Here is a 13,824-nt window from a genome sequence, read left to right as displayed (position 1 = left end):
CTTTTACGAGACCTGTGAGCGCGGTGGGGCCACATTTGGTTCATGTTTCGGGAGACGGTCAACAGCATCCCACAGCAGCTACATATGATGTAGAGATCTGCGGAACCATTTCTGGCAAGCTGAGCCGTCATGGCATTATCAAAACGCGATAAGAGAGCAGGTGGAAAAAGTAAACGGGTGCAACGCGCTCACCGAGACTGCAGTCTAGGGATATCCCTGCACCCAATGCGCCGTATGTCGTCGGGCATTTCGGTTGGCCTTGCAATTGTGTTGGGGTCATATTACCTCAAGATCGCTGCGAAACATCTCGTATCGCCGTTTTGGATCCGATTGATACATACAAGCGCGTACCGTGTACACCGCACTGGCCTCGAGGCTAACATGAGGACAACAAGCCCTGGTGGTTGTGGGTAAAGAAGGAATTCGAAGAATGAATGATGATCACGAGGCTTGTTTTGACCTCGTTTGGCAAAGCTAGAATGGTATACAGTGTTGTAGAACTGAACAGGCAGAGCGTACGCACATATCCTTCTTCAACGCATTATAGAAGCCTTTGAGTTTGGATAGACACTCCCGTATCAACCATTCATTCATCATTCCAACGCAACGGCTGTCTTTCTGATAGCCAGCTTGATACCATATCAATCTTACGATACACCGGGAATTCAAAACCTCCATGAAACGACTTGCATTAAATTCAGGGTATCTATCTCTGTGCAATGGATATCAGAAGCGACAAGAGACCAAACCCTTGTTCACCAACATAAAACCCAGGGGAAAGACTAGTATCCAATAAACCCAAAACCAAGAACCTGCTATTAATTCTTTATTCGTATCTGACGCACATCATCAGAAATTGTACTTCAACGACGCCTGTTCCTTCCAATCCAAAGAAACCAGACCTCTAGGTAGTCCGCACATCCACGGTTGAAAGAGGAGATAGCAGAAAGGTTTTGTGTTAGTCCGTCATCCAAATGAGAATCCACCCCCACCGCCTTTCCAAAAAATCCGATCCTCAGTCCATTTTACGCCGCTCCCAAGACAGCCCTGGGTGGGTAAGCGAGGGGCCCAGAAGCCTGCGAGGCAGTGTCCAAAGTAAGGACAGCGGCGAAAGACGGGAACGAGGCGAACGGATCGTTAGGCGAGGGCGAAGCGACGACCGAGTGCTTCACCTTGCCAGCGGCGGGAGGCTTAGGAAAGGCCGCCTTGCCAGGGCTCATCAACGCAGTCCTCAACAAAGCCTCGCGAGCAGCGGGCTTCTTGGGGATACTGGGTGACCACACCGAGCCGTCCTGGGTCCCGAACATCAGTGCAGGACCAGGGGACTTGAGGGCGGGAGCGGGGGACTTGATGTTGCCGAGGACAGGTGCGGGAGACTTGAGGTCGACCTCCTCCATCTCGACGGCCGATTCGGGGTACTCCAGGGCGGTCACCATGGGAGTATCACCTTCCTCCAAGGTCATCGAGTCCCAGAACGCGTTGCTGAGACTGGTGGCGCTCTGGGGGGGCTCGAGGTCCAACGGTGCAGGCTTGTGCGAGCGCTGCAGCGAGGGACTCTTGAATGAGGCCTTGAGTGGGGAAGGCGGAATCGGGAGGCGGGCGGGGCGCTTGATGGCGGGTGTGGGCTTGCTTGACAGATTGCTCACATCGGACATGCGGCGCCCACGACTCTCCATCTCGGTGCTCATCTGCTCCGCGGGGGAGAGGGGCGCAGACGGGTACGGAGAGCGAGGGTAGGAGGAGAGCGACTTGGAGAGACTCTGGGGCTGGCGCGAGGGGGCTGCGAAACTGGCGAACCGGATCTGCTGGACGGGCGGTGCTTGCACAGCGGCCGCCCGGGGAGATCGGGGGTCCTCGAACTCTGTGATAGCTGGGGAGGCGCATTGGGACGCCTTGAGGATCGACTGGAGCCTGCTTAGCGCAGCCGCCTTGGGCGGGGGTGGTGCGGAGAGCTTGAAGTGGTCGATGGTGGGTGAGTAGTACCTAGCACCGCGCTCGGGGAGTGCCAACGGGTTGGGGGACACCTTGATGGGCGCTCGATCATACACCTCCGAAGAGTGAGTGACGAAAGTAGCCACCAGTTGAGGGGTTTGCACGAATTGAACATGGGGTGACTTGGCGCTAGGTGAGACCATGACCGAGAAGCTCGCATTGAAGGGCAATGCGGGGGAGAGGGCCAACGAGGTTGGGCGCTTCAAGATTGACCTCGGGGTCGACGGGCGCTTTGCAGCAGCGAGGAGGGGGGAGGTCATTCCGCTTCTCAAGATGGATTGGGACATTCTGCCAGAGATGTCGAGATTAAACTAGGTAGGATTTGTTTCGTTGAAGTGGAAGTCGCAGTGTCTTGACCAGCAAGGCAAAGCACTGTCTCTCGTCGTCAGTACGAGAGTCATCACCGTCGAATACGAGTGCACTTACGACGTTGAAATCGTGGAGGGGTCGTGAAAGACGAGTGGTGACACACCAAAAGTGGGGTGCTGGACGTTGATGAGGGTTTGAGGGTTATATACTTTCATCAGATGTTGCCATAGGGAGATGCCGCACAGCGAATGCGGTGTCACATGCCACTACGCAAGCTTGGCTTACGGAAAACACTAAAGCTCCCTGGATTGTCACCTCGGGTCACTGCCGTCAGGGGCCAGCCGAAGACGATTCATTCAAGTCGTGAAGATACAGCCTCAACCAGGGTTGGTATGGCCCAGCTCCGCTGCCATTGAGAATAAAGAGATGCCTATCTCAACGTGGTCTCGGTTAGCTCCCAGCCAGATGCTAGTCAAAAAGGACAAGGATCCCTCAGAAGATTCGCCGCCGTTGTATGGGCGTAGATGCTGGATAGTACGAGCCCAAAAGGCTCCGTGTCGCAAACCCAAACATGATGCAAGCGCCCGCGCACGAGGGGAACTTGCTGATTGGTCTGTGGCGAAGATCAAGCTGATGCCTGCATGATGCTCGCAATTGGGTAGACCTGGAGCGAGCCCAGAGAACTTTCTCAGTGGTGTTACAATCCAGAAAATCCAACAGAAATCGAAGAACCTACTCGCCTTCTCGGAAATCGATGGGCGCTGCCCGACGGTAAACAAGGATCCGGGGACCAGCTGCGGAGGTCGATCAGCAGCGCAACGAGTCACGGGTGTGGTGGCTCTGGTGAGCCTCCACCGCCGTTCGACCACCAGTTTGGTCTCGTTATGACAGGGCGCCACACGTCAGTAACGAGGCAATGATGAATTTCAACGAACACGACCCAGGGGACCTGGTCAAGCGACCTCAGTTTAAGGGCCTCCAACTTCCAAGCCCCAGCGGTGCCATAATTTCAAGGCCGATGTCCGTCCTCCTCGATACCCAAACCGCCAGTTTCAGAAGCTCTAACGACGACGGCGTTATTCACCTGTAGACCCTCTTGTGTGCAGAACTTACCAAAAGAACGAAGACGGATAATCGAATCCCCCGTGCTCGCCGTTGGAACTTCACTGTCAAGACCTCGAGACAAAACGAAATGACGTTAATACAACGGTGGTGCAAGCAATTGCACACCTCTTGGAAGGGCCCACCAACGAGATTAAAGGGCACTTTGTGGGTGTACGCCAAACATTCCCCGAAAAGCCCTGTTTTCCCTGCATGGGCGCTTTCCTAATTTCCCAAATTATAAGTAAGTGACAGAGGACTTACATACTTGTCGAGATCTGCGTCTACAAATAGAGCGCTGGAGGCGCACAATAAGTATTCTCGTCTCGTCTTGGTCTCGTCAATCAGAATCTGTGGAGAACACAAGTCAAACTTGGATCAGACGCCCAGAGCCCCCCTCAAAATCTCAGTCATACGGATAAGGCGTGGTGCGTGCTCGATTATGGGATGCTCACTTGCTTGGAAAATGGTCGTTCTTCATTCACCTAGTAAAAGGAACAGGCCATTGTGAGCTGAGCGAAGCCGCTACTAGATCTGCCTGGTTTGATTCCAATAGTAGCAAGCTGTAGCATCTCCGTCCCAAAATGGAACGCGCCGGAATCGCACACGGCAAGTTGCAACTGGACTACCCGTCCCAGTAGAGACTTCAATGCTACTTGATCACATTCCTATCCAGCAACACCCGGTACTCCGGCACCGCCTATCCGGGTCGGCCGTGTTCTGGTAAATCTAGCGGTGGACCAGGCCGCTACACAAGCGATCCCGTCATCCACTCTGGCAAGTGACCTGCGGAAGAGGCGTCCAATGTCTTCCATTGGTTGCGACTATTCCCCATATTGCCTGAGAGCTGCAGCTGTTTGCACAACGAACGCATGTTGAGAAGAACATGAAGTTGAGCTGACCTCGACTCGGCCCCGTTCGAACCCCGAAGACGAAGTACTCCGCCCATGACTTCAACTCCCTGGATACACGTACACAAACTAGGACTCGCGGGCTGGGCGCAGTGCGCAAGCCAGCTTTGATCAATCACACACAGCATGAGCAAAACACCCAAGTACATAGCTTGAGGCTTGAGTCCAACACCAAGCCCCGAGGACACAGGAACAACTTGAAGTATTCGGAGTCTACTTGAGCAGTTATGTACCGGCGGTTTGGCACAAGCCAGCCACATCAGCCGCCGGAGTACAAGTTCGTCTACTAGTACTATAGGTACTTGCTACTTGAAACGAGTAAAATATGTGAATATGAGACACCTTACAAACCGCTACCTGCAATATAGTAGGGACATCGAGACTTCCTTCTACACTTACTCGTGAAATCATTTCATGATCACGAATCACGAACGTTAACCTTAGACACAAAGACACGCCAAGACAGACGGACGGATAGATAGGATGTAAGTATGTACTGAATGAAGAAGAAACATCTAAGAAAAAAACTCCTAGATGTTGCACGTCAGAGGAGTACAAGTTGAAGCTTGAGTGATATGCCATAAATGCCAAATAGGATGCAAACGACGACGGAATGAATGTATAAAAAGACAACGAAAGACAAGATGGATCGGAGAAGGAAAAGGACTGTACAAAGACGCTATCATGTAGTCTACTGTAATGTAAGATGAGGAGATGTAGTAGGGTGCGAGAGGAACCATAAAGCAAACCAAAGAACCAGAAGAAACATGATGAACACCAACAACTCCTAACAACGCGGCCTGACCACGGAAGGAGCTACGACCAAGGATTCGCATTCAACGAATCAGCCGTAGGCTTCCTCTTCGGTGTCGTGCCAAACCCTCCATTGCTAAACCCACTTCCACCATTCCCCAAACCACCCAGTCCTCCACCAAACCCACCCAAACCCAAACTCGAACTCGAACTCGAACTAGATCCAACAACCCATGGATCATCATCAGCAGCACGACTCGGCAAACCCAGTCCGCTCCCCGCACTTATCGACCCATCCGCACCTCCAAACGACAGACCATTGCCTATCCCACCTCCAGGTCCACCCCCGATTCCGCTACCGCTAAGACTGCTCCCAGCGTTGAAACCTCCAAACCCTGTACTCCCAAACGAACCCGACCCAAACGAACTCGACGCGAACGAACTCGACCCAAAGGAACTCGTCCCCCACCCGCCACCATGTCCAACATCCGGCAACTGCCTTGTCGACGCCCTGGGTGTCGGAAGGGAGGTACTATCCTCCCCCGGATATCCTGACGACGACAACCCTGACGAGGAAGACGGTAACGTGGAAGAAGAAGCAAAAGACGAAGACGAAGACGACGCGAACGGATTCCCAAACGCCTCACGGAGATTTAACTGCGAAGCCGAACTCCGAAGTGCCCCAATCCCAATCCCACTCCCTCCAACTCCAATCCCACTCCCACTTCCCCCAATCCCGCTACTAGACTCCACACCATACGCATAACTCACACTCCTCCCGGTCCCGCTCGGTGCTCCCTCCGCTGTAGGCGGCGTAGAGGACGGTCTCGCCGGATGCCCATATCCAAGTGAACCACCCAAATACGACGACGACGAAGAGCCCGAACCACCCATATACGCCGCTGAACCACCAAAAGACCCAAACCCGCCAGCAGCAGCAGCGATGGAAGCACCCTTCAGCCCATCCGGGCTCTTCACCACGTCCTCCACCGCATCGCGTATAGCATCCAGATCGAACCCGGCGTGCTTGCTGGGGAGGGACAAGTCGTCTGTCGAGTCCGAGGGGGATTGGGTGTTGGAGGAAGCGGTTTGGGATGGGGATGAGGAATGGGACGAGGAGAGGTCGAGAGGCGTTGGTGCAGACTTGCTGGTTGTAGATTCCGCCTCCGCAGCTTGGGTGAGGGGTTGAGAGGTAGACTTGGGCGAAGACGTCAACGTCGTCGTTGTTCCATGCGCATTCTCCATCCTCGGAGGAAGGTCCTCATCCTCCCCCTCACCGCCAGGCTGCATCGCACCAGCCACCGTAGGCGGTTTGCTCACACCAGGAACAGTAGGACCTTGGTTGTTCGTGTTCGCCCACGACGCCGACGACGGGGGCCTCGAAACCGATTTGCGTTTATCCGAGGACGAAGTCTTGCGGGAGAACCACCCCTTCTTCTTGTTCTGCTCCTCTTCTTCGTGAACGACTACTCGGTCGCCTTCAAAGTCGGGTTCCTGTAACGCAATCCATCAGAATGGCCGCCATAGAGAAAAACACAGCCAGGCAGACAAATACATACCACAGGCTCATCAAAATAATCCGAAAAAACCGGGAAACCCAACTGATCCAAAATCAGGGGCATAAAAGTCCTATAACTCATATGTCCCGCAATCTTATCCGTAACATCCACATTCTCCAACCCCGGTACACCCTCCACAGGCCTCAACCCCGCAACAGTCCCCACTCCCCCAGCCGTAGCCCTAAAAAGATAATTAAGCACCCAATCATTCCTCGCATACGCGTTCACATATCGCCCCGAGACAACACTACGCGTTTCGAGCCAGCTGCTTAGAGGCATCGTCACTGTGGCACCGAGGAGGAAGACGTCCTGGACGATTCCGTATTGCTTTTGGCGGGAGAGTTCGAGGAGGGCGTAGTAGATCACGCGTGCGCCGAGGGAGAAGCCGATGAGGGATATTGGGCGCACGCCGAGATGGCGTTGGATGAGGGTGTCGGCGAGGACTTTGCCTGCTAGTTTTGCGCGGTCGAGGGCGTTGCTCCAGGGGTTGTCGATCAGGTAGCCGAGTTTCGTAAGGACTGGGAAGTAGCGTCGTTAGATTATACCTCACGGTGGGGAGATTGAGGTGTGAGGGGGACTTGGGACGTACTGATTGGCCATTGAAGAGCGGAGACGAGACCGGTCATGACTGTGGCTGATAAAACGGTCATGCCGATCTGGGAGAGGACTTCGCCGGTGAGGATCTTGAGCGCGCTACCGGTCTCCCTGATCATGTCGGGTTCCCAAAGGACGCTGAACACGTCCCCGACGATGGGATCAAGCACGCTGAACGGCAGCCGCACGTCATCGTTCAAACCCGTCATGAAACTGCCCCCTTCATCAGTACATACTCTCGAAACGCAGGGATCAACGGGATTGGCTCACCCAGGGACAGTCAGAATACAGTTGACGCGTTTGTTGTTGTGCAGGGGGAGGATCTCGAATGTGCGCAGTTCCTGAGTACGTCGAGCCATGCCCTTGGCTGCGATCCCGCCGCCAGTGAGCACACCTCCGGTCGTAATCACCGCTGCACCAGCCGTGCCGCCCAAGAAGGCGCCAGTACCAGTAACACCGATAGTCCCGAGTGCACCAGCGAGGCCCACGCCAATAACCGGTGCCAGCAGCCCCGCCGACAAGCCAATCACCAACCCTCCACCAATCGTCGCAAGACCCAACATCATATACCGTCTCTTCTTCCCAGCCTTCCGGACGTTATCCACGATTTCCTGTTGCTCGAGGCTCTCCACGTCTTCTTGGATCTCCAGAGCCTCGGTAACGCGGCTCTCGAATTTGACAACGTCGAGCCAGCCCAATCCGAGTTTGGTGGCGACGTTCTCGAGGAGGACGCGTGAGCGGGCGTCGTAGACGCTGTCTGCTATCAGGATGAGGAACAAATCGCAGAGGACGGTCCAGCGGATGTCGAGGGTGACGTCTTTGTCGGCGGCGCTGAGGGTGGTGGAGACGCCGGGCATCGCGGTTTGGGAGCCCTGTGGGAGGACTTTGGGGACGGTTTTGTCGGGCTGGGAGAGGGTGTTGTCGGTTGTGGGGTCGACGGTTGTTGTTGCGGTGGGTGTTGTCGGGGATGTCGGGAGCGGGATGTCTTTAGGATCGTCGGGTGAGGCTGTGGGTTCGTTGACTAGTGTCTGGTCGGAGATGGATTCATCGTCGTCGTCGTCGCCTTTGCTCTCTTCCTCGGCTCGACGTCGAGCCTCTTCGGGGTCGTATTCTGGATTGGCAACTGTGTGGGTGGTCATCAACGCAGGGACCAGGTCCGAAGCCAGAACACCATGTTCCGCCAGACTCTCTATCATCTTCTGTTCTGCCCAATGATATTTATATTTAGCTCAACAACAATACAACCGAGTCTGCGCACCTTGAGTCTCGAGTTCCATATGATAGTATAGACGACCCATAATCTTGAGCATCCACAATTCCATATGCTGCGCTGCGGATTTGAGCTCCTTGCGATTCGTCGCCTTGAGCGTCTGCACCATCTCGCGGCTCGTCAGCGAGCACAGGCCGACATACGCGATCCTTTGCGCCTCGGTGAGCAGGTTCTTCGTGGCCTGCATCTGGTTGAGCGGCGTCATTGCTTTATCCTCATCGAACAAATACTTGGTGCGCAGATGGACTTCATCAGCCTCGTCCTCCTCGCGCACACGGAGCCTCGTATACTCCCGCTCGTTCTGGTCGAGCTTCGACCGCCACTCGTTGCCTTCATCGTCAAAGTCTATGAGGTTCCCCGTGGCGTTCGCGGTGGTGCTGACCTTGGACGACGGCTGGTAGTGGTACTTGCGCTTGTCCTCCTCGTCGAGATCGCAGTTGGGATCATCGTCCCGGACGATGGGCATGTCTTGCCAACCATCGTCGTCGTCAAAGTCGTCGTCGAATACGTTCTTAGATGGTGGTGGGACGGTAGCTGGGGGCATCTCGCTACGAACGGGCGGACGGACGGACGGACTACATCCCACTAGCTCGTCGTTGCACCCGGCGTCCAATCAGGATGGCGTGGCGGTGCGATCAGGTTGTGTGTTGTTTGGCGAACCTTCATTGTTCCCGATGAGGCGAGCAAGTCGCTGGACCGCGACTACGACTGCGAATCGACATTTTTCTTTTCGCAATGTCGAATGCATCGAATCTACCGACTGAACAGCTCTTGGAGCTTCTTCTGACCCTCAAGGTCTGTAAAATCCGCTGGACATGCCATGGATGTTGGAATCCTCAACAGTAACACCAGAAAACGACGCCCACAGCGGCCAGAACGATTCTGAATGGCCAACCGGCGATTGCATACGCGTTGATAAGTCTAATGGTCCAAATGAATGCCATAAACATCGACGTTTTTCAGGTCAGTCTTCATATCATGGCCTACTATACCCAGGAATTGAACAACGTCTCCAGAAAACATTAACGGGATTCCAAGCAACTGCCGCCCAGACCGCCGCTGCACCTCCTGCAGCGCAGGCGCACGCAATCCCACCGGCCACAGCACCGCACATACCCCCACACGCACACCCACACGCTGTGCACCACCCACCACCCGCCACGGGAACACCCATCTCAGCCGTCCCACCACACATGCAGAACGCCTACGCGAACCCCTACAACCGAACCGGCACACCGCCCCATCCCGCGCCGACGCCCGCGATGGGAGCTCCCCCACCACAAGCTGTTTATGGAGGGTATCCGGTGTCGAATGGGTATGGTGCTCCTCCGCCACAACAACCACCGGCGGCACAGTACCCGCCTCCGGGGGCTCCGTATGGCCATGGGCATGGTCATGGACACGGGTATCCTCCTCCTCATCCTCCTGCACAAGGGTACCCACCGCCTCAACATGCTCAACCAACCCCCGCGCCTCAACCCGCTGCATCCATGCCACCCGGCCTCGCTGAAACTCTCGCTGCCATCCCCGACGACCAGAAAGCGCTCATTTACCGGGTTATCTCGATGACGCCCGAACAGATTAATGCCCTACCGCCGCAGGAACGATCTACGTATATCCAGATTGTGAGTTCTCCTTTCTTTCATTTTCGTTCGTCTGTGCCGTTTGAGATTGGGAGATAATGATTGAGCTGACGCTGACTTTTTGTGGGGATTGATGTATTAGCGCGCTACGCTTGGTATTCCTACTCCAGGCGGTTGAGCAAGTGGAATGGGATTTCGTTCAGGCGATGTTTATCCTTACCGTAGCCGTTCTGGGCCGCCCGTCTATCCGTTCAACTGCGCACCACCCCTCCCGATTACCTTACTCCGACTGCAGTCTGGTTCACGAGACTACCCTACCTCCCGCCTCGCTCCCAGCCAGCTACATCCTTTACGCACCTATCAACACCCTGGAACCCTACTCGAACCTTACCTGTCTGGTTCACGAGGCTATCCAACGGCTTACCTCGCCCGAGACCTTGACTTCTATCTTATGACACCCCATCCGGTTTCCGGGCGGGTAGGTGGGTGTATGTAACCGCTACGAAACGGAGACACTCTTCCCGCTGTTGTTGTACCACTTACCTACAAGGATACAATGATGATCACGCACTACATACGACTTGGAACTCCACTTGCCAATCTGGCGCAGCAGCTGGGTTGTTCTATTCGGGCTCGGGAGCAGGAGTACAAGTTCCAACAGCTGGCTTTGGCTTCTCTGAGTCTCAAAGGTCTTATAGTCCATGATCCCAGCGCTCGCGTTCAACGTTCACGTTCACCGGTCATCCGGGCCCATGACAGGCATCATATCGCATCACAGCGCTTGCGAAGTTCACTGGCCAAGTTCCAAGCCGAAACCAAATCGAATGGGTTACTGTACTCAGAGGTTCGAACTTCTGTTCAGGCACCACTCGTTTCGAGCTTCGTGCTCCACTTGCTCGAGATCTGTGGCATTGTCTTAGCAGTTATCGATCTCTCCCGTACTTGCTTACTACTAACACCCCGATCCTAGTAACTGCTAACTATCACCCAATCCTGGTTACTTACTTGACTAACACTTTACTAACACGACCTAGCAGAAACTCGTTTCACTGTTTGATTTCGCGTTTACCTCGTGCAGGGTGGAGGGGTATGTTCCTCTCACAGCCTCGTCGTTGCGAAGCCCGCCTGTGGAACAAGTTACAACCCCGATTTTCTTCCTGGTTTTTCGTTTTTCGTTTTCATGTTATTGGTATGTGGTATCCAAAATTCTCTGGGGCAGTTCTAACGGCCGATCTTCCAGATTGCGTAGTACTAACGCGCAATCCCACCAGGTTACGGCTGCGGCTGCGGCTGAATCCAAGGTCCCACTCCGAGTCTGCTTCAAGTTCCAGCCACTGACGCGCAAATGTGCACACACCCTGCCTGCTCGTTCTCTTCCTCGGGACATACCAGTGTGAAGGCAAAGACGAAATTGTGCCGGAGCCCTTTCATCTTGTACTTAGATGCACAGAGACATGAGTCGGTCTTTGTTCCTTACGGAAAAACGCTTGTAAGGGCCTTCGATTCTTATTCGTTTCCTTGTTTCAGACTCGTATACTAGGTCCTTTGATTCAGATCGTTTTCTTCCTTCTGATTACTACTTAAGTACTAACCAACATCTAGGCCTCCGGGTTACTTACTCGCATGCAGTACGCTCGGATACGTATGTGTTTGCTTTACCTCGTGCAGGTCGATTCATGGAGTTCTTCTCACAATCTTCCCGCTCCCTGCATACTAGTACTAACACGAACGATACTAATACATAACTCGTTTCACGTTTTTACCTCGTGCAGGGTGGAGAGTGGAAGGGCAGTTAACACATCCTCTCACAGCCTCGTGTTGTGAACCGCGCAGGGAACACTTCGGTATGTAACGGCGAAAGCGAATAAGGAGCAATATTCAAGCATCGAGGCAGCAGCGACAAGGTCAGCTTCAAGGACGGGAGTTCTTTAAAGGAAATTCGAATTCCCAAGTTCCAACCGGCGACTTACCGGACTATGCGTATGGAACAATGAAACGGTAAGTCCCGCCAATGTTTTCTCAGACACGAGGAGTCTCGAGAATACTTCGGGAAAAGGGTCGATGGGAGTTGAACGCCGGTTGAACGTCCATTGGTGGGCTTAGTACATACTGTACATACGGAATACTGCGGGCGCGAATGCTAATCGTTAACTCATAGGGTCGTCAGATGGATAAATACGGGTACAATCTATGTTCAAGTCTTAGGGCGTCGCTGGGGAGATGCTGGGTGTGTTGGATTAGGGGGGATGGGGGATGATCGATGAGGAGAAGGCTCGATGTTAGTGGTGCACTCGATGATATTCGGAGGCAGGAAGGGTCCTTTACAGGCTCATGATCAGCAAACCACCAAAACTACCAAGTACACAGCAGCATCCTCTGTTTACTTACTTGATCATATATGTATTTCAGTAGTCGTCGTCTGAGAGGTCCACCCGAAGCCATTTAGCGTCTTCACGCTCGAGGACGTCGTCAACTGTCACGGCCAAAAAACGTTAGTAACTGTTGAATTTGAAATTTCAATAGTGAGTTGGAGATTTTACTGGTACGCACTTCCAAGCTTTGATGGAGCAGGAGCAGCGGCGACGAAGACGATGGCGAAGAAGAGGGTGAAGAGGACTGAGAGTCTGGTCATTTTCTTTTTCCGGTACGTGGTCGATATCCGTAAGATGTGAGCGCGTAGTGTCTCGAAGTCGAGTCTCGTCAAGGTACAGTGAAGAGCTTTCAAATTGTTTGCAGCAGCACGCCCATCCCGGAGATCTTCTCAGCCCTTTTATACTTCAGTTTCATACCATGGCCAGATTTAGATCTCTTCCATATATCCTGACACTGGCAACCTTCCCAGATTCCAAGGACAATAAGTCACAACTGATATGATAAAATCAAAGAAGCACTTGGTCTTGTAAATTATTCCCAAACATGAGTTTCGCGGTGTTCTTCACCGCGTGGCTTTGAACACTAAGTAGTACTCATGAAACATGATGATGAACTTGAGTCCGACTTGAGGAATCAGGATTTCAGAAGCCTCGACATTTCGAAGATTGAGATCGCGCAGGTTGCCGATTGCTGCCATTTATCGTCGTTGCCATTTCCCTCCGTCCTCGCGTGTTGTGCGGCAGTTCTGGTCCTTCAAGTGGCGGTAGAGTCGGAGACTCGTTGAGCCCATTTTGCGCCAACTGGAGTCCTTCGGAGTCTACCCGCTTACCTGCCGACGTAACGACCGACCTATGCCGCAGACGTTGACAATGTCCAATCAGCGGTAATTAACCTTACTACGTAAGGCCTGCCATCCTCCATCCTTACTATGTAGCCTAAATATCTCCAAAGATGTTCCTGTTCAATTATAAATTGTAATTACTCGGTCTTTCTATGCCCACACGTACGTAAATACTATAGCACCCTCGAGGGACGAGGACGTACTTACTTATTTCCGTGAGGTTCATTCGGGTTCAATGCTCATTCAGGGTGTGTATTGGGAACCTTATTCTGGGAATATCCTTTTCGGGGATCACAGAACCCTAGGCACCATCTCAGTTCGTCTACTGTGTAAGCATAGCCAGGAGCTCACTTGGACAAGTTGATAAGTGCCTGTATATATAGACGAAGAAAGAAGACTCGACGGGAGAAACCTAATCAACCGATGGAAAAGGACTTCGGTGGCATACTTACCAGTTGCCGTCGTGCGCACGCAAATAAGCATAACCAGATTTCATTTCTATGATTCCGAGAATAAGCCAGTGACAGATATAGATTCT

General features: G+C 53.4%; 5 protein-coding genes across 5 annotated transcripts; 1 reads left to right on the top strand and 4 right to left on the bottom strand.

Annotated features, from left to right (window-relative positions):
* Window positions 1–786: 786 nt before the first annotated feature.
* On the bottom strand, window positions 787–2,460 carry CC1G_10100 (hypothetical protein). Its single transcript, XM_001829518.2, has 2 exons — window positions 2,419–2,460; window positions 787–2,364 (listed from the first exon to the last, which is right to left on the bottom strand). The coding sequence occupies exon 2, from the start codon at window positions 2,277–2,279 to the stop codon at window positions 1,026–1,028; it is 1,254 nt and encodes a 417-aa protein (XP_001829570.1). The 5' UTR covers window positions 2,280–2,364; window positions 2,419–2,460; the 3' UTR covers window positions 787–1,025.
* A 218-nt stretch (window positions 2,461–2,678) lies between these two features.
* CC1G_13784 (hypothetical protein) lies at window positions 2,679–4,724 on the bottom strand (the record flags this gene model as incomplete). The annotated part of the gene is made up of 9 exons (XM_002912206.1): window positions 2,679–2,769; window positions 3,038–3,095; window positions 3,129–3,179; window positions 3,415–3,467; window positions 3,532–3,627; window positions 3,667–3,686; window positions 3,858–3,887; window positions 4,157–4,255; window positions 4,713–4,724. The coding sequence occupies 9 exons, from the start codon at window positions 4,722–4,724 to the stop codon at window positions 2,679–2,681; spliced, it is 510 nt and encodes a 169-aa protein (XP_002912252.1).
* A 405-nt stretch (window positions 4,725–5,129) lies between these two features.
* On the bottom strand, window positions 5,130–9,033 carry CC1G_10099 (DUF726 domain-containing protein; the record flags this gene model as incomplete). Its single annotated transcript, XM_001829517.2, has 5 exons — window positions 5,130–6,560; window positions 6,626–7,143; window positions 7,215–7,432; window positions 7,490–8,423; window positions 8,478–9,033. The coding sequence occupies 5 exons, from the start codon at window positions 9,031–9,033 to the stop codon at window positions 5,130–5,132; spliced, it is 3,657 nt and encodes a 1,218-aa protein (XP_001829569.2).
* A 191-nt stretch (window positions 9,034–9,224) lies between these two features.
* CC1G_10098 (hypothetical protein) lies at window positions 9,225–10,527 on the top strand (the record flags this gene model as incomplete). Its single annotated transcript, XM_001829516.2, has 4 exons — window positions 9,225–9,284; window positions 9,342–9,452; window positions 9,506–10,114; window positions 10,243–10,527. The coding sequence occupies 4 exons, from the start codon at window positions 9,225–9,227 to the stop codon at window positions 10,525–10,527; spliced, it is 1,065 nt and encodes a 354-aa protein (XP_001829568.2).
* A 1,950-nt stretch (window positions 10,528–12,477) lies between these two features.
* Window positions 12,478–12,704, bottom strand: CC1G_10097 (hypothetical protein; the record flags this gene model as incomplete). Its single annotated transcript, XM_001829515.1, has 2 exons — window positions 12,478–12,545; window positions 12,623–12,704. 2 exons carry the CDS (start codon window positions 12,702–12,704, stop codon window positions 12,478–12,480), a joined length of 150 nt encoding a protein of 49 aa, XP_001829567.1.
* Window positions 12,705–13,824: the final 1,120 nt, after the last annotated feature.

This window comes from Coprinopsis cinerea, assembly GCF_000182895.1.
Source record: "Coprinopsis cinerea okayama7#130 chromosome 1 map unlocalized cont3.1, whole genome shotgun sequence".
Taxonomy (NCBI): Eukaryota; Fungi; Basidiomycota; class Agaricomycetes; order Agaricales; family Psathyrellaceae; genus Coprinopsis; species Coprinopsis cinerea.
This window is presented reverse-complemented; position numbering and strand designations above follow the sequence as displayed.